At 38.1% G+C, this 26,700-nt stretch overlaps 1 protein-coding gene across 6 annotated transcripts in view; it reads right to left on the minus strand.

Moving 5' to 3' along the window:
- The window catches only part of CDH13 (cadherin 13), a 460,421-nt gene that overhangs the window by 417,162 nt on the left and 16,559 nt on the right, over positions 1–26,700 (minus strand). The window contains exon 2 of one of the 6 annotated variants that reach the window (XM_065028883.1): positions 1,998–2,085. The exons of the other annotated variants lie outside the window; for them this stretch is intronic. Coding sequence (XP_064884955.1) covers positions 1,998–2,085 — 88 coding nt within the window. The remainder of the gene's footprint in view (positions 1–1,997; positions 2,086–26,700) is intronic. 6 annotated transcript variants of the gene reach the window in all.

Genomic DNA, 26,700 nt, shown 5'->3' on the forward strand with positions numbered 1-26,700 from the left:
GAACTCCACGATGCTTGGGTGCAAGCCCTTAATCTGTAATCTTAACAAGATCTACAGGCTAGAATTTCAAACTAGAAATGCCTGACTGGAAATGGGATCACAGTTTCAGTGAGTTGCTCCCCAGATTTCCAAGATACAGAGTGGCTAGACCATCAGTGCAGTCTTTAGAAAGACATTGAATACTGATTTAAAGATAAGATGCGTTTCAGTCACAAGATTTGAGACTGAAATTGCCATTCATATCTAGAGATGCACCACAGAGGTCCCCAACTGTAGCAGCTCATTCTACTCTGAAAAACTCGAGGCCACAACTAAAATATGTGTTGATTGAACTTCTTAGCTGTTTGCAGTAGGAAAAAAGAAATCACATCAGCATTGTCATTAAGAGTTTGGTGTTGTCACTGTCCCTGTAAGGGACCAAAGATGAAGCCCTCATTTACAAGGGGAAGAACTGCATAGAACCAGTGGGCAGGTACTAGTAGCATGCACACAGGACATCAAGTGTTATGCTCCATCACAGTGATATCTTAGGAGCTATGTCAAGGGTCTAGGAAAAAAAAAAAAGTTGTTTCTTCTGTGGCACTTTCCATTGGATGGTCTTCAAGTGCATTGCAAAAACAAATTAATCAGTTCTTAAATCACAAAAAGAACACAAAAAGATGGGTTTAACTGTCTTACAGACAGGGGGAACAAAATAAGAGTTAAGATTCCTTGTGTTGTAGAAGTCATCAGTAGCTAATATAACACTACACTATCCAATGTTTGAATTGAAGAGCTTTGATAGTCTACAAGAAATTAAGAAACTACATATGAAATGATACCATTTAAGAGGTCATTTTGCATTACCCTACATCTTGTATTTATTATCAGCTTAATTCTGCTACAACAGAAACATTTCAAAGCTCTATTACAGGCTTACACAGCTGTACAGGAAGAGCAATAATACAGCTTTCTGGAGCATCACCCTCAGTCTTCTGCTCAAATTTATCACAAAATGCTGTATGGAAGTTCTTACTCTCTGGCCACTAGTTTTATTATTGTTTCACGATACCCATGCAACAGTGTAGCTTTAATTTCAGTAGAGCAAGTTATCTACTTCAGTATGTGATGAATTCTTAGTTTCATAACTTTGAGTAGCAATTATGTTAATTTTTGCTGTGTAACCTTAGCAAACAACTTTTAGCTTTAATGCACCTGTCAAGCCCATGAACTTCATACACAGAATCACCTTAATATGTATTTGCACAAGAGTACATCAGACATTTTAACTGATGATGATTTAGCTTTCCTCTTAAGAGCTTACAACAGCAGCAGTCCTGCAGACAGTTGTAGACAAGGTCTTGAAGTTTAATTCAATCAGCCACAATTAGTGATATGAATCTGCACAATTTCAGTTACAGATGTGATCTTAGTCAGCATAGCAATGTTAACTGCTGCTAAGAGGATTTTTTTAAAAACTGCAATATTAGCTTTCAATAATGCCAGAAAATATTCTTGCTCATGTATTATTACTAAACTACTTTTGAATATCTGCACTAAAGCATGAATTTATACCTTTAAAAAAAGTTTCTCATTTCTACTGAAAATACATATCTTAATTGTTTTTGTTGTTAGCAGTGAATAATAGGAGACATAAAGCTTCACTTCATACAATAAGCAGAAAAGGAACATCTGAAAAGGAGAGAAGCATACAAATTTAATAGTGTGCTTTAATCTACTTTAAGCTTGCAGAACAACATAATTCTAAAGGAAAAGAAATCCCAGTGAGTTTTTAAGCATCCTCAGTCAGTTGGTGAGTATTGGCAGTTGTGAGATTCTACTTCACCCCTTGAGGTCTTCAAATGAAGGTTCAATGTCTTTATTTAAAAAAAGCCTTGACAGGCAGCAACTTGACACCAACATGAAAACATGAAACTCAAAGTCATTTAGCTTCAGAAGTTTGTCCCCATGCAATTGTTCTCAGAAACTCCTTTACATGCACATCTCTAAGACCTCACCATTAGTCTCCCACAAGTGTGCATTAGAAAGCACTTCAGCTGGTTCCTTGGACAACAGAAAGATGCAACAAGCCCCTCTTCCAGGCTGCTGTGAAAAAAAGGTTTATAAATCTCATCATTGACATGAAAATCTTAACTATACACAAATTTCTGAAGTGAAATTGTAACTGTATTTATCTTAAAGTGGTAAAATGCGTGTATGTGACAGTCACATGATCCTGCTAGTTACTACGTTTTCTGCTCACACAATATTAATATATAATTAAAAGAACATTCTGCCTTATTGATCTTTCAGACCATGGCTAAGTGCTCTAATGCTTGAAGCATACCAAAAATGCTTCACTCTTCCTCATTCCCTCTCTTTTCTGGTTACATTATGCTAACCTCCACAAAGTTATTTTTGTTACTTGATATGTTAGGCTTTTCACCTTGAAATTGTTGACAGGAGAATAGAATGCTCTGTGTTGTATTTTTAATCTCTATTCAAATATACATCCTGCTGTTTTTCACCCTGTCAAGTTCATCCCTTGGAAGTATCATAAAACAGCAGCGAGGTATAAAACTGTGGAAGTGCTCAGTGTGGGACACAGCTCAAACGTGCCAAGCATCTGCACAGAAGGTTTGTCTCTCTCTCAGAATGGGGAAATAATTCCTTTAAGCTTTTTGTTTGTCATCTTAAACTGAAAGCTGTCTCACCGATAAGGTGACTTGAAATAGAAAGCCTGGCAAATAAAGCAGCCTGCCTTTGTGCTTTCTAGGATGAAGTTTTTTGTTTGCTTGCTTTTATTGTATGTTTCTTTACTCATTTTACAGCTATTGCTCTCTAGGATTTTAATTATAAGCTGTATGGAGTCTAATATCCCTTTTTCTCTCCTCTTACTGCCTTATGCTCTGAAATGTTCATAACCATTTATTACGAGAGATATGACACAAAAGCCTTTGAAAGTGCTGGCACACAGAACAGATTATATCACAGGGCAGCGATCAGCTGTTTCATTCCCACAATACATTCAGGAGATCAAAAGAAGCGTTAAGATTATGATCCCCCCATGGATCCATAGAAAGGAGCAGCTGAAGGTCACTCTTCCATGAGATGTACAGGACACTATCACCCTAATTCATTCAAATCACATACACAATTCACTGTCAGGACTTTCTTGCTACAAAGCAAGGAGAGTCTTCTAAGATTTGTGAGAGGGATTGTGCCTTTTGATATACCAGGTCTGAAGGGCAACTAAAGTAACTCCTGTAGAAGAAAACCAATCACTTAGGTTTCCACCACCACTCTTACCCTTCTGTAAAATACAGAGAATTTGCTTAGATGTTATAGACACATTAATGAAAGTTTCATGAAGTATAAACCAGAAAACACAAAGATACTTCTGTTTCTTGTTTAAGATTGTTCACCACTGATGCCACCTTGTTTATTTTTGTTCATGTTCAAGTTAGATGCAATCTATGCCAAAAACACAACCTGTAACTTCAGAACAACATGCCTGAAAAGGGAATCTTGAAATTTTAATGACCTTACCCCCTTGCTCTTCTGGACACTGTACTACAGCCAGGTTCACAGGAAAAGGGAATGAACCACCAATTTCATACCTACATAGTGGCCCATGACAGAGAACCAGATTGTGCAGCCATGATAAAAAAAAAAGTCCTTGCCCAGAAATATCAAAATTCCTGTCACACAGTCTCAACATTGACCTGTGGCTTTGTGACAAAGTCATACATCACCTGGACTCAAATTCCACTTGAACAGTTTCCTATTGACCAACATGAAAGCCTCAGCAAAAACAGTTTTAACAATACTAATTTCAATGTCCTTTAAATCAGGACCTAGATTTTTATAATGGTCAAATGAATCCTGGAGCTATTGTCTCTGTTTGAAGCTGATGTTAACAAAATACAGAAGTTGAACTACTCAAACAGGTTCTCTACTTGATTTTCACTACAGGCAATCACTCTTTTTCTTTTCAAGGAAGAACAGTAGGATAAAATCGGAATTGAATTAATAGCCGGTATTATGTGCTAATACCATCACACTGATATTAACTGGACACTGAGTATAGGAATACATTTTGTTATGTTTTAATCCATTCCCATGAGACATTTTAATGCTTCATTCTGTCACTTGCCAGCACAATATGCGCATCCAGTGTAACACAGGAAAACACCAAAATCTATAGAGAGCCGGACAGTCTAAGGGTTAAAATACATAACTGGGGTACGATCATTAATCTTCTATTTCGTGCATTCAAATCTTTCTACAGGAAGCAATTAGCTTGGTTTCTAGAATAAAAGTATAGCAGTGTTTCTAGTGATGCTTAATGATCAACTCACAACATGAAAAACAATGGACCAGATTTGGCTCAAGTAGGCTCTGATTCCTTGGTGAACCAAGCAATATTAGCATTTTTTTCTAGAATCTAAATTCAGATAAAAAAAGTTTCAGTGGACATGTTCTGAGTGAACCCACAAGCAAGGTCACGAGGATACTCCATCCATGTCATACCCATATGAGCAACCATTCATGTCCATCACATAACATGCAATTAGAATTGCTAGATGATTTTCATTTCCTTTTGGATGATTTACAGCTGCTAAAACTCAATCTTTATGTGGGAATATGCTGATTGGATTAAGGTTTTGTCAGAAGAACATTCCTTAAATGTACATCTTCGGTAGGTACAGACAGGGCTCTGCCAGGCAGCCAACAATTCAATGGTTAGAGCAGATCAGTTAAAGCTCTGCTCGTTTTCTTTTTGTACTGGCTATTCAAGAGTGCCCATATTGATTGTTTAAGATCCAAATTCAAAGAAGTACTTTGTGTTGTAATGCTATGCCAAAGGAAAACCATTAAAGTCTCAAACATTTTTGTGAGAAAATTATTTGCCTTGAAAACCCATGTTAAAAGCATTTTGACCCAAGCTTTACAATTTATGATCAAGTGCTCTGTGCTGAATCTTGTGAGAAGTTACACTTCCTACTGATGGGTCTTAAAATATGCTTGTTTTATTTAAACTTTAAGGTTAAACATGCATCACAAACACAGAAATTGAAGATTAGGGCTCCATTTAAATCTGCCATCGCTTCTGTTTAGTAAATAAAAGTCATTGCTGTCTTAGTTATAACAAAGTTCTCATTCCCATGCAGATAAAAATATTTATGGTTTGACAAAATATGTTGTACTGTAAGCTCTGTTTATTGCTATATTAAACATGAATGATGCATTAAGACTGTATAGGATGAACACCTACAGAAATTAAAAAATGCAAATTCGGGCAATACAACAGAATTTGGGTTTCATTCAGAATGCTATTTAGAAGACTCAATGCCCCTCCTCAGATAAATATTTCAGTTGTAAAAGGAAACTCAAAAAGTACTGAATTGGCATTAAGACATGCCATAGAAAGTGTTGTCAAAAAGAATAGGCAAAACAGCATCTACACTAAGAAAATGACAATATTACACTAAAATTCTTTCAAAATAAAACTAAATTTTACCATTTCTGACTGAAAATAATAAAACTGCTACAAAATTTTCTGGAACTGTAGGGAAAGAACACATTGCTGGTATTCACAGGTTTTAGCCAGTTGCAATCCTAGGTAAGCTCACTGTACTGTATAACTATCCTACCACATTCCTGTCCTTTGCCCAAAAGCTTAGAGCATTTTGCATCATATACCACATGATTTATATGTGATCAAGACACATATTGCTAGCTTCAATTGATCAAATAAGTTCAACAAGTTTTCCATTGTCAGAATGTGCTCTTCCAGTCACAGTAAGCTTGAGATTATTTGCTTTACTGCTGAAGGAGTAAAAAGGAAAAACTAGCAACACACCATGAAAAAGGAAATTAGGAAATCTAGCTAAACTAGCTAAAGGGGAGTCACAATACATAGGGGTCTAAAAAGTGTACTGATGCACAGGAAACTCATAGGACTAACTCCCATTAGCACTAATTGAATTTCCACATTCCAACTCCCATTAGCTTTAGTGCAAGCCAGCCATCCCCTGACTCTGGCAGGCAAGTAGACCCTGTGAAGTGGAGAGCAGAAATAAAACTCAAGGCAGAGACAGCAAGAAAACCCAAAACCTGTCTCAATGCCAAATGCATCTGCTGAACCAATGCAGATAACGAGAACAAAAGGGTGCACAAACAGAAATTTGATGTCAGCAAGTAACATCTCAACTACTTTTTCTACTCAGATGTTTGACAAGCTTTGAAATAGGCTGGGTAACTACAAACATGAGAATCAATGAACATGTAGCCAAAGAGGAAAAAAACACACCACACACCACTACATTACCTTTTTCAAGATCCATCTTAAACACTTCCAATCTATTCATACTCAAAAAAAGAAGTGATTGTGGATGTATGTTTTGATTTTCAAAAGCGCCACAATGATATGTGCACAAACTGCCCTGTATTTTAAATTACTGAGTACCAGAAGCATATAAAATTCCTGATTGCTCTAAACTGAGTACAGACACAGCCAGGTCAGAGTTAAAGATTTCTCTGAAGTTCACCTTTGTTGTTTCTAATAAGGCTAAGCCTGGAGAGCTGCTCTTGCTCTTATTTCCCTTCACACCCAAGAAACATTAGGACCTTGAATAGTAGTGACCAGAACAAATAAAACTCAACTAAGTCAAAATTAGAATAAGTCAGCAAAAGTGACTCTGTGTGTCTGTAAAACTCCAGTATCTGTCATTACTGATGACTCAGCAGATCTATGCTTCCCCTGCAGAGCCCTGGGACTTTGCAAGTTAGTCCATACTAAAGCTTCACAGAAACAGTTTCACATTATCTATTATGAACGGGGATGAACAGGAGGTGAGAGACAGAACGTGATAGGAGAGATGCTGGTAGAAGTTGTTTATAATAGCTATAAACTACATGGGGAAAACATTGCCCTTCTACATCAGCAAAAAGCAATTTTCAAGCAAGATAATGAAGATGTCATAATAAATCATGTGGTGCTATTCACACAGCTATTAATCATTTCACAGAACATGCCCTAGTGTCCTACTTTGCCTGTTGTAATGGCAGGGATAACCTTCTGAGGACGACTGACTCTGCAAGAGATTCAATAGACTGCCAAAGTGAAACATTTCTCTCCACATACTGTTGGTCATGGTACAACCACTGCTGAACATACACTTTATTAAAGTGCCCAAAGTAGACCATAGATGGTAACGATGGCCAGATCAAGAGCAATTCTTATTTTGTTGAAAATATGAAAGTAACTTTCGCATTCAGCCCTTGGGAACAGTGATCGGGATGTTCCATCACCCTCCAGAGAAGCGGATCCTATTTTGAATTTGATGATATAGCTGTTGCAGTTGCTACTGAACTCTGACATTCCAGTTCAAGTGAGATACTCAGGCTTTGAAGCAAAACCCACTGAAGGTTCACCTCCCAACACTAGAAAGAAAACCTTCACATGCACTGTCTATACCCCTTCGGGCACATTCCCTCTGGCTTTGCATGACATCTTCATGCAGGATCCCAGTGGGATTTTCATAAGACTGTATCTGCTAATGGGAAAAGTGCCAGTGTTCTGCATACATGAAACAATTCCTCCAGGCACATAGCTGCCTAAGCCCAAAGAAACAACTTGCTTTTTGTGTTAGAGGAATCTGCTCAGTACAACAGCACCTGTGAAGACTTCAGGTTATATTAATAAAACCTGTCATCCTTCTCACAAGCCCTTTCCTCTTTGACCAAAGGATAATAAAAGGCTTAAGAGCTAGGAATGCTTTTTTCATTTCTCAAGTCTGTTCTGCTTTGCTTGCAACACCTTCAGTTTATATTTAAACAAAACATCCACTCCTGTTAGGCAACAGACATCTGCTCTGATGTGTTCAGGATCTACTAAAGGCACAAGCAACTATTCATCACCAGCCTTTCCAAAATCAAGTTAATTGCACACTTAATGACTGGTAAAAATACAGATTTGATGCATAAACAAGCAGCTGCTTCATCTATCTGGAACCCATTAAATGAGCTCAATAGCTATCAGAGAAGTCATCTGCCCCACCAATCCTTATGCTGAAAGCACAAAACTACAAGCTAATAGTACCAGCTACATTCACACAAAAGAATCATCAGAAGAGGTTATGAGTGGAACAATTTTGGCCATATTTCAGTAATGGCAGTTCTAACAGAACTGTTCTGTCTTAGAAGCTGAATCCAAGAGGCTTTTCCTTCAGGTCACTAGGAAGGAACATTGTAAATTTTCACAAGAACACATTTAATTGAAGACTGGCAGAGAGAAGTCTCTAGGATAAAGAATCATGGACAGCCAATTACCTAAGTTAATATAATAAAAATTCATATTGAAAAGAGAAAAATAGTCACTATCTCCTGGGTGAGTGCCCTTCTAGCCAACCAAAATGGATCCAACTCTTTAACCTTACCACAGCAGTCTAATGCTCCTCAAAACTGCACAGATCATGTTTCCCAGCTTTTAAAAAGGGCCTAAATTACCACAGCATCAGTATGTGGTCAAGGTATGATGAAATACGCTCAGAGGGAACTATGCTATAGTGCCTGAGAGCAATTGCTTATCTCTACTTTTCAAAGTAATTTGCTAATACTATAGTGAATTCCAAAGCTAGGTACTGATACTTTGGACATAATCTACCTCAGGCAACAGCAAGACTGAGAAGTGACCTGCTCCATCCCAGTCAGCCCCAATTAAGTATCGTGCAAAGATGCCTTCTCATCTGCTGATAGAAGGATACATTCATTTTTGCAGTGGTTGCTATAAAACCAGAGTAGGGGAGGGTAGAATCAAGTCCTGATGCCAAGGCACCACTCAAAACAGCCTGAAAGTCAGAAAAGTAGAAAAGTGCTAACATAAGTAGTTTGATTAAATGTTCAGTAACTCTAGAAGGACAATAAAGGGAAAAAGCTCATTTGTTTCCACGTTAGATGAAGGGGAAAAAAAAAATCCATAATCCGTTGTCATCAGACAAAGTATCACACAAACAAAGCAAGCATACTTTCATGGGCTAAGGCACACTAGCCTTCCCATGGAAGAGATACATATATCATATCTAATCCAATTTTTGCTTCTGAAAGAGACAGTCAAGAGGGCACTGTCAAGGTATTTTGGCACAGTGATTGATATATCCTGACAGCAGCTGCTCACCTGGAAGATCTGGCCTCCTACAGTGCAAGGATTTAACTTTCCTACCAGCTGCTACACGCTTCATTCTCATATGCTAGAGCTTGAATTAGCGTAAATAAGCCAATCTGTTTTTAAACTGCATCAAGTGCCTCCTTTTTATCGAAGTTGCACAGGAAATATGGGCAAGCTGGAAACAACAAGGACATCCCTGGATTCCTGTCAAGAGCCAGAGGCAGGCCTAACTTTTTATATTAGAAACACAGCATTGCTCTGATCAACCTGTAATATACATGCTTATCTTTCACACATAAAGCACCTGTTCACCTTGTAAGCATCAATCCTTAGCAATAAATATTAAAGATTAATTTACACAAATACTGACCAAATCCCAAATGCCTCATTCCAGCAAAATACCATTGACTTTTTGGTCAGCATTTAACAGAACATCAGAAGAAAGGCATTTACGGGCTTCTTTTAGATAAAGGCACAACCAGTCTGGAATGAACCGTGTGTGAACATTTCATTAACAAATTTTCATTCAGTTCATAAATATGCATAAATATTTGGGGCTCATTCTTTGCCATTTAGAGCCTGATCTAAAGTCCTCTAAAGTCAATACAGAGATTTCCATTAACTTCTCTGGAAACTGGGCCTGCCACCTAAGCTGGAAGAATAATGGAAATGAAAATAAATTATGTGCACTGAATATTTTTAAAATATGACAAAATAAACAGGAAAAAATGTTATTCTGTCAGCTCTGATCTTTATCCTCATCTATGTATCTTTTTTCCTTGGGAAATGTCTAAAGCTCATTACAATCTGTAGTTTTTTTTCTTAATTCAAATCCCCTAGTTCCCATTACACACTACAAGGTCGCAAATGAAGCAGGCTGTTTGCTGCAAGGTCCTGTTCATTTTGTTGATATGCTCTTCTCGCTATGTCAATCAAGAAGTTAGTGCTGAATAAATTCAGCTCTGTCGGAAAAACATGTTAAGTGCACTTATAGGCTAAGGGTAGCAAAATAAACAATCTACTAATCCTCCAAATGCAAATAAAGGCTCAACATCCAAAACAGCCTATATCTTCAGGCAATTATATGGCAAATGTGTGCACAGGCCTTTGAAGTGCCAACACTTATGACATTTTATTTCCATAATAAATCTCTCAAACTTTTCTTTGCATAGACTACAACAAAGCAAAGCATGACACACAGCTGTATGGTTTGTACTCTGGTGCCCCAACAATCCTGTATTTTTACTCATCCCGAAGCCCACTTTGTATTCACTGATTCCAACTCTGTTTCATTTTGGTGGAGCTTCAGAACTGCATCCACACGACTTATCCAGAGCTGAAATCCCCCTTCTGTTAACTTGTGAGTTGTTAAATCTGTCACGTTTTACGAGCGGTTCAGCAAAACATTTCAAGTTCAATCATCCAATACAGCAGTTGAAGAACCAGTCAACTACTTCAGTTGTAAGTATTAAAAGACTAATCCTGGTAGGTTTTGTGTATATACATACAAATGTATTACCCAATCTATTAAAAGATACAAATCATGCCACTTCAAAAGTTGTATTACCCAGAAGTTATACTTGGCTAAATCAAGTTTGCTTTAATAAAGTCTTCTTCCATGAGGAAGGTGGGCTTTAATTAAACTACTAGAAAAGCCTTTCAAAATCACCTCTAGTACTTTCAATTATTTCAAAGTTGTTATATGACAAGTTTTTTTTAAACTTTTTTTTTTTTTTAAATAACTGAAATAGTTGTTAGTTTACTGTGGTTGATAATTTACGGTGTTGCAAATAAAATAAGAATTTCACAGTTTGGTATGGTGTAACTTCAACTCTTTCCTAACTCAACTACTTTAAGCTTACTCTTCACAGGTCCTACTAAATTCTTAGAGCAGCTAAAACTGGGCTGCCTTAACCAATAAGTTTCCAACTACCATAATCTACGCATTCTTCCTCATCTCACATAAAAATCAAATCCCACCAGCATCAGTGGAGCTAGTGGCTTAGAGAAAGAACATAGTCCAATATTCCCTAAACATTTCACTTATCTAATTAGGACAGATCTAAAAAATCCTAGAATTCTTCTCCTTGAATTGCTACTTCAGAACTTCCCAGCTGCCTCTTCCATCTGCTTGCACAGAGCAAAGGAACTTAATTTTTCTGTTTGTAAGATCCTGTATGGACTGTTTGGTAAAGAATTCTTTGTTAGAAAGTTTCTTCACTGGGTTCATTATTAGCTTATTTATTATTTGTCAAGTGATCTTTTTGCATGTTCCATACATTTTCATTACTTCCTTAGTTTATCCAAGTACATTCTGACCATCTTCCTACAGCTAGTAAAACTTTTGTGAAAATATATCATACTGGATTCTGTGATAAATCTCTTGTGAATATACAGAGAGCTTCCTACCAGCTACTTAAAGGAAAAAAAAAAAAAACCACAAATATTAAAACAGAGCATCCATCAGGCACACAAAACTCAGACACCTATATAACCCTGCATCAGGTGTGGTGGGTTTTGTTTGTTGGTTGTTTGGGTGGGGTTTTTGTTTGGGATTTTGTTGTTGTTGTTTTCTTATTTGTTTTTACAGTAGCAGTAGCATCACAAAGACCACAGGTCCCTATTTTCACTGATTCTTGAATATCACCACCTGAAGCTGCCCGTGGGAAAGGATCGGGATTTGGGGAAAGTCATGTACACTTACCTCTGGCTTTAGATATTTTTTCTACATGAAACATCAGATCCAGATAATGATAATTTCTTCATCTTCTCATTTAAATTTGTATTCCACATTATGAAAACTGACAAAGTTTTCCAAGTTAATATAAACTACCAGGACTAGCAGCACAGCTACTACAAGCAGCAAGACAGTCTCCCGTTCTTACTCCCAGTTTTCCCTTACAACATGAGTACACCTATGACAGGGAAGGGTCAATCTGCCCAGCATTCCATTTTGAGGAAACGATAAGTCAGCAAATAGAGTCCCAAACATCCCAGAGCACGTAGGCAGATGAGGAGAGAAATTCCCAGGTCCATATTTTACTACTGGGAGTCGTCTCTTAGAGCTTAATGCAAAGGTAGAGGAGCTCAACATCTCTTGCTGTTCTGTTCCCCATTCAGGCTTCAAATTTTATACTTCCAGATTCAACACAGCACACTTGTATTTATGGATTCCTAAAAAAAGGTTTATAACTTGAAACTATAGACAACTACAGCAAGATGAAAATTAAGTCTCTTCAAATGAATTGCACAGACCTAACACTAAAAGTTAACAAAACCTGTCAGACATCTTTCCAAGCTGTAAAATAGTTGAGCAATACATAAAGTTTTAAGAAGTGAACTATGGTTTCTGTAAAGCATGAAGTTATTAAAGGAGTAATATTAGATAATGGGATGGACTAAAAACTGCTTCGATCCAGGAAAGATGAGTCAGACTAACATGCTCAGCACTGAAGAAGAAAAAACTTCTCAGATAAGTACAAAGAATATTTCTGTCAATGCTTTCAGACATGTTAGTCAGAGTGACTACTGATCTTCATGAACCCTTCAAAGTCCCTTTCTCTCATTAAAAGAATTCTTGGATATAAAGAAACATTTTTCAGAGGCCAAACCAGCAGAACAGGCAGCAAGTAATCAGTGTCACGCACAATGAAGTAAACTTGTTACAGTGACAGATTTTGCAAAAATAAATGACAAAAATAAGGACTAATCTTGCACTATGCTGATTCCAGCTGGTCACAACTCTTAGAGCCTATATCTAAATTAATCATTCACGTGTAACACTACATGTAAATCCCAGGAAAAAGAACAGATATTCAAATTCCTTCAGAAATAAGCCTCCCATGGATGTACCCAGTCTAAAAGTGGAAGCATTTTGGAATCATGTGGAAGGCTCGAATAATTTCCACTTCTCTATCATATCCAGGCCCTGATGCTAATGGATTTGTAGCTTTTTTATTTAGGATTGGCATACCTGGATGTTTCTAGGTAGCTCCACTAGTAGAAACCTTTTACTATAAAACAATACGCAGTCAAGCAATTTGAGAGCAACTATTAACTTGTCACCCAACCTAGTAACAGCAGCATCCCAGATGTTTTGTTTTTACAGTTAAGGTTATAAAACAGTAACAGCTACTTCTTATGGAGAACTTAAATAGCACACTGCTAGAGCTTAATGTGATTTACAAGAGATCTCAGTATCATTTTCTACAGCTTGACATGTGGAATGTGAGGTAACAGAGCCTGCAAGCAAACACCAGAGGCAGTCACCCTTCATTCCTATGGCAAACCCTATACCAGGTTATATCAACTTCAAGAGTTTAATGAAATGGCTAATTAAAATCAAGTACAAGAATGCTGTTCCCCTTTAAAGCTTTTGAAGAAAACATCTCAAAACTCACAACAGGGAACACTGCCTGTTGTGTTTTTTTTTATAATTTAGACTTCAATTTCTAAACCAGCTGATGCTTAAATCAGCAACATCTTGCTCCATCTCAGCCAAGCAAAACAGAAAACAGCAACCTATCCTCCCTCAGCTGCCATACCCCCTTACTTTTCCATCCATGACAAGCAAAATTATACCAGTTTGACTGCCATAGACTCGCTGTAGCATACACTGACATTCACACCTGGTACCCAGCATTCAATTAGTCATTCATAGATGCTGCATTTGTGGCAGCAAGGTCAAAAGCCAAATCTGAACAGGTATTAGTTGATTTGGCATGTGAACAAACACGAAGCAAAGATGCCAAGAAACCATTGAGATAAATTGTCAAATGAGCAGTTAGACAGGGGAAAAAAAAAATCCTATTAAAGTTTTTGCTGGTGAGAGCACAGCAGAGCCAAGTACACCCAGTGTGAGCATCAGAAGCAAGCCTGTAAAAGGATTTGCAAAGCATGGGTTGTCAACATTTGTGACTAGAAGCCATACTGTCACCACTCAAGCTGCAGCAGCCGCATGCAGGGGCCCACACTCGCGGCTTCACTCTGCTGAGGTTGTGCCCTGCGCTCCGTACGAGCATTCACCTGCACCTCAGATTTTGAGAGTTTGTCCTGGAGGACAGGAGTCACCACTCATGCTGGACTAAGTGGATGATGTAAAAGCAGAGAGGGCTCTTTACCTGTCTAGTGCCAACTAGCAAACCAAGCAGATATGGAAGTGGTCAGCTGCGTAGTGTTACTCTGTATTTTAAGGAAGCACTGGAAGAAACACTTGACTGAGAGCTGCCTCTGTATTAATTCTAGCATCAACCCCTTTTTGCAGTTTGCATACATCCCCTCCTCCCTAGTGTTTCCTGTGTTCTCATTTCTTTTCCACCAGTGCCTAAGCATTCAGACAACTTTAGTCTGAATGTACCTCCAGCTTGACACTAGGAATTATAAGGAAAAAGAGAATGCACTTCATAGTAGGACAAGTTTTGGGAAGCACCTTTCCTCAAGGACCTCTTCTAATTAAGTAATCAAGAGAGGATGGTCTAAAGATTGCAAGACCCTGAGTACCTGAAGAGTCAGGTGAGCTACACCCAGTGGGTAATCAGGCTATGACAAATAGGACTCCCAGCACTGCAGAATGCTCTAAAGGCTCAATAAAATAAACCAGTCTACAGATTGTATAACCAAATTTTTTCATCTGGGACCTGGCTAGAGGAGACACCACCAGCACCACTGCTCAAGTGTGAAGCCCAGCCCAATTTTTTTTCTACAGATCATGTGTGCATGGCATGTTTAGTTATTTTCACAAGCACAAAGTGAGCGGAACAAGCACAGGATGACTGGAACCACCTTTTTACTTGTCAATTTTAGCGTTTGCTTAGCTAAAGGTGCTGATTCTGGCTATGTCTCACCATTATTGTGCACACACACCTGAACACATCATTGTTATCATCCTCCATAAAAACAAACTGCATTGCAGTCTACAGTGCCTGCCTCACTACTGCATTAAATAGGCAAAAGCTGTTTAATTCCCAACAACAACCACACAAATGAAAAAAAAAACCAAACTACTCAATTAACAAGGAGAAAACAAGGAGTATATCACATGCCAAATCATGCTAAGTGGTCGCATTCATTCATGTACATTGAATCAACTTAGGACCCTCTTGGTGCTCTCACAAGAGCAATACAGCACCTGTCACAGGTTTGCATCTGATACAGGTTTGTATCTGACATCAAAGCACCTACAGCATCTGCCAACATTCACCATCCCAAGGGTCCTGTGATTTCAACCCAGTCCATTATTTTCTCATTGCTGCTGCTACAACAAACACCTCACTAGAGGAACACAGACCAGTCAAGACTTCGAAGGAAAGAGGCTTTTTGGAGTAAAATTTAATTCTTGCCATTTGTATGGTAAGAAACAGACATGTAAACATCAACATTTAATTAGTCTAAGATTATTCTGAGAAAACAAGACCCCTTCATAAACCATGTTCTAAAGCATACTGTTGATTGTTCTTTCACTGGGGAGAGGATGTTGGATGCGTAACTGCACTGAGGATGGTGGTGATCACATTTTGCTTATCAGCTTTCTGCATAGATATAGGAACTCACCTAAGCACTAGAAGTTGCCAGATCACAGTTCTGGTGAGAAATATTTGAGCTGATGACCCAAGCCAAACCTGGCAATAAGGCTGCTGCTACAAATTCAGACCTCTACAAGCTCACCCATAGCTTGCACTGCATTTATGTATTTTAGTTGTTTCCCAGCAAGAACCATCTGAACCCTCTCAAAGAATTCATAGGTGTTCCCATAGCAGTTATCCTTACGAAGGCACAAACTTTTGATTTGCAAGAAACACTCAGGCAAAAAAATAAACGGCAGTTGTCTCCACTTTCTCTGTTCACAAAGCATATTGTTGCTTCTGAATAACAAATCTGGATCTAACTGTTGATAAATAAGTGCAGCTTGTAGCAGACAAGCTGTGGAATTTATGTCATTTTGCTACTTCAGAGAGTTATTTATATGATGCCTCCACTTGGCCTGTATTCATTTAAGTCACAAGCTAATGGAGGCTGACAGCACTGATGCAGTCTGACCTCGGGTATATTGGCCAGAGATACATCCCATGTCATACAACAGAATAAAGGGTCATGCCTCTAAGTGCCGCAGTATAACAGGCAAATGGCAAAAACCCCTCACAGCACCACATATTCACACCAGATTTAAAGTGCTATATCAAAAGCCTGTTTATCTGAGCCATAAGAGATGGCACAAGGTCTGACAAGAAAACATTGGAAAAGTATATGCGGTGAAATGAAGAAAATGTATAGGACATTTTTGTAATGATTACAACAAGGAGGAAAAAAAGTTTGCTTATACTCACTTGGTCTCTCCTTGGACAGTTCAAATGTTTACAAAGCAATGCAAACCAGTTTGTCAGATTTTTATTTTCTATTCATTAACTGTATCATTCCAGCTAGGTATTTGCCTAGTTCTCACAAAAAGGCAAACAAACCAAAGAGTATAGAGAGCTTCAGGCAACATTCCCTTCCAGCATAACCAAACGCTTGGGTCTTGTACAGGAGAGCAATCCCTTCTCTTTTCACAACTGGCTTGCAGAAGGGACATTCCAAAGCCACCAGTGATGGAGGTCAGAGGTTTGTCCCCACAGCTCAGTCTCTCCTTTTCATGCTCACAGGGCCTTGAAAAATAAGTGAGACCGTAGCTTGGAGTGTTCACATTGCAGAACTCTTCTAAATTAGGCACACAGTTTCATGACACTGTCAGAAGAAAGAAGCAGGCTCCTAATTTAGATGCTTTCATTTGCCTACTAAAGGCTTAATTACCATCAGAAAGCAGAGGTATCCAGCTTAGGCTCTTAAATCTGGATGGTATAAATACATCTCCTCCTCCCATCTTGTTCTCAAAACTGGATGGTAAGTGCCAAAAGGGAACGGGGACACACCATTAGTAAATCTGCCTGTGAATTAACACAAGCATCAGGAGCATGTTAAACAGATTCAGGTGCAGAGTCAATATCATGAATGTTTCATACCAAGCTTGCTCAGATTGATCTAATGCCTCAACAAGCTCTCTAGGATTTCTGTTAATGTTTCTTATTTATACATATAGTGGTTGGGTTCCCTAGGTCAGGGCCTGACCATGCACAAATGCAGAATAAAGAAAAAATTGCACACCCCAGGCATCTAGCCTAGGATACAACAAGTAATTCAGAAAGCGGTATAAGATAGTACTGATTAGTGTTACTTGCAAATGACTCCATAGAGCAGTTCTTACTGCATTACAACAGAGGAGAATTTTAAAGAACAGCTGAAGGACTATAAAGATGTATTGCAAATGTTTGCAGAGAGCTCCTCCTCAGTCAGAGTAGCACCATGGGAGAAAGTATTTGCATCACTGTTCACATCACTGGTAGAAGAGGCTGCTGACATTTCAATAAATAAGAGTAGAGATTCTAAAGGGCCATGAAAGTGCCCATATTCAATAGGGATTGATGCCCCTCCCAAAAAAAAACAAGCTGAAAATAAGAGTGTACAAATTCACTATGTTACTCAATCAAAACCCATCTATGCTTACAGCAACAGGCAACTATCAACGGCTCCTAAGAAGCTAAAAAGTCTGTGTTACACATGTAACAGTACTTGCATTGTGCTCCCCCCATCCAGATCTTGATTTTTTTTCTCTCAATAAGAAAGACAAAACCCATTTTTAAAAGATAACCCATCTTTTGGGGTCTCTTATACTGAATCTCTAGATACTGCTGCAATGCAAGAAAAAATACAACCAGATTTTGGAACTATAAAAAGCTCCACACCTGACTTAGCAATATTCAAGTTTATTTATAGAGCAATTGAACCTCTTCAGAACACAGACAGGCAGAACATAAGCCAAACTCACTTGCAACAGCCAACTTCAAGTAGTCTAGAATTGGTTCACCAATGAGAACAGTAGAACATCCTCCACAACAGCAACACATTTATTGGAGCATAGATGCAGCAAAATAGAAAGCCTATATTAGCTTGCTATGAACAGAAAGTAAAATTCAAAGCCCATCAACTCTAAGTTGCTGTTGTATCATGACACAAGATACCAACATCACTTAGGAAGTCATTGAAGTAGCACTTCATAAATTTTGTCATCAAAAAGCCAGAATGAATCGTAGGGAAAGACAGAAACACTGACAGTATTAGAAGTTTTTCCTCCTGTTTATCAGATACCAAAAACCTACTTTCAGTTTGTGGTCATACCAAGTTTTTATTCTTCCCATTTTTAAAAGGTACAGTAAGACCACAAGCCAATAAATAACTCCATAAGGAAAAAAGGACAGCTTTTTGCAAGAAGAGTACTACAATTAGCAAGATCACCACAGAGTCACAGAATACCCAAGGGTGAATGAGATGGCTCTGCTCAAAGCTTCAAAGTCAGACCATGTTGCTCAGGGCCACCTCCAGTTGAGTTTAAGTCCCCAAAAATCTCCCTCTCTCTAACAGAAGTACTGTAATACCTTCACCAAAGCTCTCCTGAATGAAGTGAATTAAAAATCTTCTTACAAGGAGAGTTTTGTTTGCTTTCACTAAAATAGATTAGAAAAGCCACCATAAAAAAAAAAATCTTGACATGATGAAACTTGGCATGCTCTACACAAAATAAATCTTCACCACCTTAACCAGCTTCTCTTGCAGGTTTGAGATTAAATAACCTAAGGTGAAGCTACTCTTGCCTTTTACGGGCTTATTGGCTGCAAGGAATAGAAAAGGTCAGAGTCCCATTAACTTCCAGATTCACAGCTCCAGGACCCAAGAGCCCCAGAGATATCTATGGCCTCTGTTTCCTACACAAGGAGTATCAGGCACAACCTCAGCCCAAAAGACCCAGCATAAAGAAGGGAAAATTAAAACTCTGCACATTGTGCAAATGCTTAGAGGCAGCTGGTGCTTTGCAAATGCTCTTGGGCTCCCCCAGCTAGCTCCCATTAACAGTACTCCAGCACATTCAGGAATTAACACAGGACAGAAACCATCTCTAAGAGGCATTTCACAAGCAGAGGAAGACAATTTAATAGTATAGAGACAGACAAGGGCAAGATAGCTGGCTAGTGCTAGATCACTCATAAGCATGTATGAGCACAGCTAATGGGACCTCAAGAGCTGTAGGATGAAGATCCTTTGAGATACTGAGGACTTAATTTGGTCCTTTCACTGTAACCTACCCCACCTCATTCAGGGGATCAGTCTTTTCTAGTGACAGAGAAAGGTGACAAGGTAATAGCTTTGTATCCTCCTTATTTTCTTGTCTGAAGTCAACAGCATTCACTCACACTCATTTCATCCTCCATCCAAAGATGACTCCAATCCACACTTTCCTCTTTCCCAAACAAGGAATGTCATTTGTTAATACACATTGAAAACTCTCCTGTTCAAGCTGCAGTAGCTGCAACCTGGTGGTAATTCATCACATCTGCCATTTGAAAGAGCATCCTATTCCAGACAGCAACAACTAACGTTTAGTTGAAGGGAATACACTGTATACACAATCAAGCCAAGATCCTGTAAGCACTTGGAAATGAATACAAGTACACTGTGTATGCACATACAACAACTTATATTTCATCTGAGTTAAAGAATCCAGGATTTATGCCACAGTTTGTGGTGCTCTTCCAAGCCTCTACAATAAGATGACAAACAATTATTAATCTAATTGATTGCATAATTTAAGTGTCATGATTTTATTTTTTAGGTAACACACTTATGGTGAAATCCTGTCATTACCAAGGTGAAGGGAGCTTTAGAAGCAGCCCAACTGGAGCCAAAATATTATCCATAATGGATTATAATACAAACTTACTGATACTTAGCATCATTCAGCATGAGACTATGATTGTAAATTATTTGCACTTGAATATCCATACTGCATAACACTTTTTAAATCAACTTATAGGTAAAGCACCTGAACCGTCCATTAAAAGTGTCACTTCACTGTAACAGAAAATAATAAGAAATATTTCTAGTTAGACATGCCTAGAATGAATCAAAAATTGTGACTACTCAGCCACAGATCTACTTGTTCTGCAACAAACATATTCAGACTCACCGTAGGCACAGATCAAGATGCCAGAAGGGTGACTTTTAATCACTGCTAGAAATAAACAAACATCAAAAGAAAACCAATGCCCCAGACAGAATTAAATATCATTGTGCTCATGTTCTTAAAGAGTCCTCTTGTGTCCTTACAAGGAAATGAAAAGGAAAAACAGACAGTCAGTATCACAGTTAACTGCTTGCCTTCATCAGGGATCCCTATCAAAAACAGAGTGGGGAAAAAAAAATCTGTTAGTGTGTCAAACATCATCATTATTCTGTCCTTGAAGTGATGTTATTCTGTACAGGCAGTTTAAACATGACTGGAGAAGTGAATTGCTAGAATATTGGTGCTCTAAATAAAATTTGCAACCAGAGGAACTGGGAAAGGGGCACCAAAAGATAAGGTAAATACACTAGGACCACTGGTACTTTTTCCATGCTCTGCAATAACCTGAGATCTTCATCTGCTTGTGTATAAATCCCACCATTGACTCCAGAATCTGCTACAAGTAACACTAAAATCAGATTACCCAGCTAATGTCTCTGCTTCTTAGAGTGGCAAGATTTGAAAAGAACAGTTTATAGAGACACACAACACAAACAGCTACTTAACTCTGCAATTCATTTCTCCCACACACCACGTTCCTATTTCTAGGGGTGTCCAAAATACACTCGATGGACAATACCCATTTAAGAAAAAAAAAAAAAATCATCCCTCCATCAAGAAGAGCCTCAGTAAGCACAACTAATACTACATCTTCTCACCCTTCATGAACAAATATATCTGATGTCCTGTGACACAAAGAGACAACCTGAAACATTAAACTCCAAAATGGGCATCTGGGGGGTATTACAGGTGCAGCCCAAATTGTAGCAACCCAAAGGCACGGATTGTTTGTCTGGCTGCTCTCCAGTCTGTGTGACAATGCAGCCCACACGTTTCCTTTGAATCTCAAGTTAGAACAAGCAGCAAACAACGTGCTGAAGAGAAAAAACACTGCTGTCACCTCATTTTTATACTGTTTTGAGTTTGGTTCTTCTCCCTCCTCCTTCTTGTAGTAGTACTCAAAGGACAGTAATGCAATTACACATATATCATAGTCAAAGCACTGGATAATTTCCCCTGTAGGACTAGGGAATTAAAAAAAAAAGCCAATATAAAAAGTTTGTGATCTGTTAAAGTTGTGCTAGTAAGATACACTTCAGTAACAAAGCACCATGTATTTAAGGACTATACTTCATTTCAGGATTCCTTCTAAAGTCTTATTTCAGTAAAAAAACCAAACTCTATAAAAACACACTATTCTGGTCCAGACTTCATGCAATCCTTTGTTCTATTTGCTCAATTTTGAACAGTATCTTATTCTCCACCTATTCTTTCTTGTGGCCAGACCTATTTAGTAGCACACCTACTCCAAAACTACTACTTCTAGGAAAATTAACTGTGACAACCATGGATAAAATCATGTTTTGTTTTTATTTCAGGTACTAAGCAGCTGCTACTAGATATTGCTACCAGATGTTGTAGAATTATATGCAACATTATGCTCAATTTTAACTTTTACAAAATTACAAGCTAATAAAAGGTGACACTGCTGTAAGTCAAATGATTTATTGAAGAAAAAGCCATTAAGTTCCTCTTAAGCTTCACACCCTACTACCCCAAATAACTTGTCATTATATACATCAGTGAACAGATGCAAATGTCTGCACTATTTTGAGGTTTCAGTGCTGTCCCATATACCAATTATACATCCAGATGCCTTTTGCTTTAACAGCCTTGTGCACATCTGTCCATCTTAACCTGAATGCATGATGACTGTACATTTCATGGTTAAACTAACCACAAGATGACACAAGTCAGGGTTTCACACAGTTCACATAAGGATCATCTTTTTCTACCCCTCAAATGAGCTTGTACAAAGCTAACTGAAAACACTTGGAATCTAAACACTGGGATTTTTGAGTAACAGAACATATAAAAATTTGTTGTGTTACATTCAGTTTCATTTTGACACCTCACTTTCCAAAGAATTTTAGAAGCTGGAACATTTGCTGTGGGATTTTGGGGGCTAGAAGGGGGTGGGGTTTTTTTAATTAAGTCTTATATCCTGTTAATAACCAAAGCACAGGTTTTCTTTTGTACCAGCTCCCCAATTAAAGTCACAAAGCAGCATGCAATAGCCCATGTAACTAACAGCCTTTCCCATCCACAATCACAATAAACATAAGTAACATCAAACAGGAGTGACAGCAGTAATTATAGAACAGAAAACTGTCATGGATTCTTATGTACTAATGAAGCCAGGTACAAATATAGTAAAGCTAGATAGCTCTTCTTAATCTTCTGACAGGAAAATACACACATTAACTGGTCCACACAGTATTTTTCAAGCTTGTCTAAATCTGTGCCTAGGCAAGCAAATAAAATATTCCACCTAACTCTACCCCCACACGTAGCAGAAGGTCCTCACCAAGTAAAGCAAATTACTACAACTTGCAGCTTGTAACAGAGCCCATTAGAGTCAAAGGCACTGTGAAAAGGTCCTCAAACTGTGTTCTAAATCAGGAGCAAGTTCACTTAAGTCAGTGAAATCCCCCTGGGGTAACGTGGGGAAAAAGAAATACAAGTTCAGAGTGGTTCCAGCTTAATTTCAGTAGTTCAACAGCTTCTTCTGAAGACAAGAATATAGATTAATTACTTCATAAACTTATCCTACCGTAAGTGCTTAATTTAGAGAAAGACAAACACCAGAAAGAAAAAGAAAATGAGAATTATTGCAGGAGATCAGCCAGAAATAATTATTGATAACCTCAGATATCAAACCCTCCATTAATGTATCCTAGTCTAGCTCCACTGAGGTCACAGTAGCCACACAATTTACACAGCTGAGTATCTGGCTCTAAATATTTAACTGTTCCACATTCTAGTGTGCATCCTTGCGTAGCAGAGCTTCTCTGACTAATCACGCTAGAGGTAACCACATCTTAAGTGTGTAGCTCTAAATTAAGTAATATTATCATTAATAACAGTGCCTAATTAAGACATCTATAATGTTTTTAATGAGAAAAATTGAAAGTCCTTCTGGAATTTTTCCAGTCAAATTAATTCTGAGGACTTTAGACGTTGTTACAAGTAATGTTACAGGAATGAAAATTAGGTCTAAATTAGGACATGTCACTGTATTTAAAAGGAGGAGAAAAAGGAAACACATTCCATTTCCCCCTTTATACACAGTTCTCCACTATAACATTGCACCACAGGGGAAAATAAAACCACCATTTTGTAGTCTGCTCTAAGTTGCTCTGCATATAGCTGATGTATCTCTAAAGTCTGCACGTGTTTTTAACACTTTGCTTTCAGGGTCGTCTTAAACATCCCACACGTATTCTCTTGGGAACAAGTATTTGCAGAATCTCAAAGTGACAACTCCTACAGCTTATACAGGCCAAAATCCTTTTGGCTATAATTCACATGATTTTTGCTTGTCCAAATAGAAACCCCTCAGTGAGTCTGCATGTTTAGGCAAGGAGCACTTACAGTTAAAAATGATCCAATTCAGCCTGCTAAAACTGTAGGGGAAAGAAAGAGTCCCCATAGTCCCAGACGATGCTCTAAAATAACAGCCAGACATGTGAAAGGCTCTCAAACCCAGCAAGTTTTTATTTATACTTGTAATAGGCCAGTCCTTCAAACTACTCCATGTGCATTTCTGGCTCACAATTGCTGTTTTTTTACCACCATTTTTATTATAAGAATTTAGAAAGCATAAACCCACAAGTCAGCTATGCAGCTGGACTAGGTTACTTTGAGGACATAAAGACACTCAATCCTTGCTCTTCAAAGTATCTTGTTTGAGCACTTGTTTTCATACCAGTTACACGAGTTTGAGTGTGTTCAAAAACATAAGAACAAAAGTCATGACTCTGTTCTGACTGGATTTAATATTAACATCTCAGACTCAATTTAGAGGAACCTGAAGCAAGGCCCCAATTGCTCCCTTTTTAATTTTTATTTTAAGTTCCAAAGCTTCAATCTTAAGGCATGAACATAAGTTTAGAGAATGAGTTACAAACCAAGTATTACCTTTGGGAATAAAAAAGCCACTATAACATGATAAAACTCACAACACTTATCTTCGCTTTTGCCTGATCTACATTGCATATATGATCCTACATGTATCCATGTATACCTTCAGTATGTATACATACACACACATAGCATTCTCTTGATTGGGGTACCCAATGCCTTCACATTTCATCTCCCTTCCCTACCATTAAATGCTTCCCTCCCCAAATCTTTCAGATTCCAAAAAACAGATTTGAATTCAGCAATTTGTTGTTCCTTAATAAACACACATTATTCTTTCTGTTTAAGACAGGTCAGCTAATTAGGTGGTTTGTCCTTGAGAGCCAGAGATTGCACAAGAGGTTTTTTTCTAATGCATTGTACTAATACTGAGAATCTTGTCAGTGCTTAGATAATATTCTGAATGGGCTTACAGCTATCAATGATTAGAGTTATAAGAATATCAAGGACATTCAGACATATCCATGTTTTGAGAGCCCAGGGAGGTTTACCCTCTTTCAAATCAGTTTTGTTTACAAAATCCTAGCTTAATTGAATTGAAAGAAGTCTTCAGAGAAATAAAACCTGATTTTTATCTTCTGTTAATACCATAAATATTAAAACCAGAAAATAACCAAGATGCTTAACTGTAACTGATACTTGACAGATCTACATCTCAGACTTTCAGAAACAACATAATAATCATTGCTCTCGAGTATAATGCCAAAAGATGACCAAGTTTAAAAATACAGCATTTCTTTTCAAGGTCTTGCAATTCAAATGCTGTATGCCACATAAAACAGAAGTCCAAAAAAAGTGCCAGTATTGATCTAATACACACAATGGCTGCCATAAAAGCAAATTCATATTCAAACTCCATCACTCATATGGGCCAATATTACTGTGTTTCTTAGCAAGTGTTCCACATACAGGAGGCTGATGAAATACTGTTCAAATAACTAATTCTTGGTTATTAGGTTTAACCTCTAGTTTGAATCATTCTATAAACAACAACAACAAAAAAAATCTATGTGCAGTAGTCAGCTGCAAATTGTTTGATGCAAGACCAGGGACAGTGTGCACTGATGGGCAATTTGGGGTTCCTGAGTTGTGACTGCATCCCACTTGTTAAAGGTGTCCTATAGGACTTCACACAAGCTACTTTCTTGATTTGCACTTTAGTTTTCCCTGGTCTTAAATATTATCATCTAACTTCTCACAGAAGAAAACAAAAATTATAGATACAGTAGCATACAGAAAATGAGATCCATTCATTATGTGAGGTTATTCTTAATCCCTAGTGATGCAATTCTGCCTTGAAACATATATCCAGCAAGCGTTCTTAACTATAATAAGTACCTGTAAAAAGCAATTGAGAAGAGCAGTCTGAATATAGGTCGTCTACCTGTCTTTCCCCTGTATTTACATTGCTCTACAACTCAGGGCTTGGCTCCATGCCATGCCCCATGCAGCTCTGTAATCAGCAACAGGCCAGCGCTCCAACCTAAATCACAAGAAGAGACAAGTGTCCAGTATCCCCAAAACTTGGCTCATCTGTGTCAGAGCTTTGCTTTTAGTTATATCCTCAAAAGGACACAAAAGCTCATGGCTTAATTTCTCACTCTAACATTAGCGCTTTTTTTTGCCTTTCCATTTATCAGTTTCTGCCACTCCAGAGCCAACATATCAAAATCCCTTACTGATTGGCCTCCAGCAGTCCATAAAAATCTTACAGTAAATCCTGCAGCTGGAGACATACTGCTGGTACCTTGCTGGATGCACTAGATAGCAAAAAGAAATAAACAGCTAGTGTAAGAAAGTATTAACTTGGTTCCACAGAGCATTTAGAGATTTTTATTTTTTACTTTTGGTTTCACTTGGTTCATAAAGCAATTGAAACCTTTTGAAGTCCTCTGCAAAGCAGTTATTGTTCCCTGCCAGAAGACCCAGCTCCAGAGCAATTGGTCTAGGAGATTTACTCAGAAAATCCAGAAACCCTGGAGACCTGACTCCAGGACACTCTGCCAGACAGTAACTGAACCCTCTCAAAGCAAACAGACTTGCTTCTTTATGTTAGCACTCTTCTTTTTTTAATAGTACGCTAGAGTTTCATCACTCTTAGGTTTCAAAGCCATTTACAGATGGGAAAATGAGGTAGAGGCATGCTCATTAGGGCTTATAAAATGCTGGCTAGCAGAAGCTCATCTTTCTAGTCATTGTACACACACAGGACAGTCATGGGTCCCCACACTAATGCTTCAACTCTGAAATATTTACACTAGTAAATTCTCAGACATATATTAAGGTTCCTGGTTTACAATATATTTCCTTTCTTTTTGTGAGCACAATGCAGCATGGCACATGTCAGGGGCTACTCTTGGTGGCAAATAAAAGGTTAATGCTTTCCAAAGTGCAGTTACTCACAAGACCATTCTGACAT

Source organism: Columba livia, chromosome 13 (assembly GCF_036013475.1).
Source record: "Columba livia isolate bColLiv1 breed racing homer chromosome 13, bColLiv1.pat.W.v2, whole genome shotgun sequence".
Lineage (NCBI taxonomy): Eukaryota > Metazoa > Chordata > Aves > Columbiformes > Columbidae > Columba > Columba livia.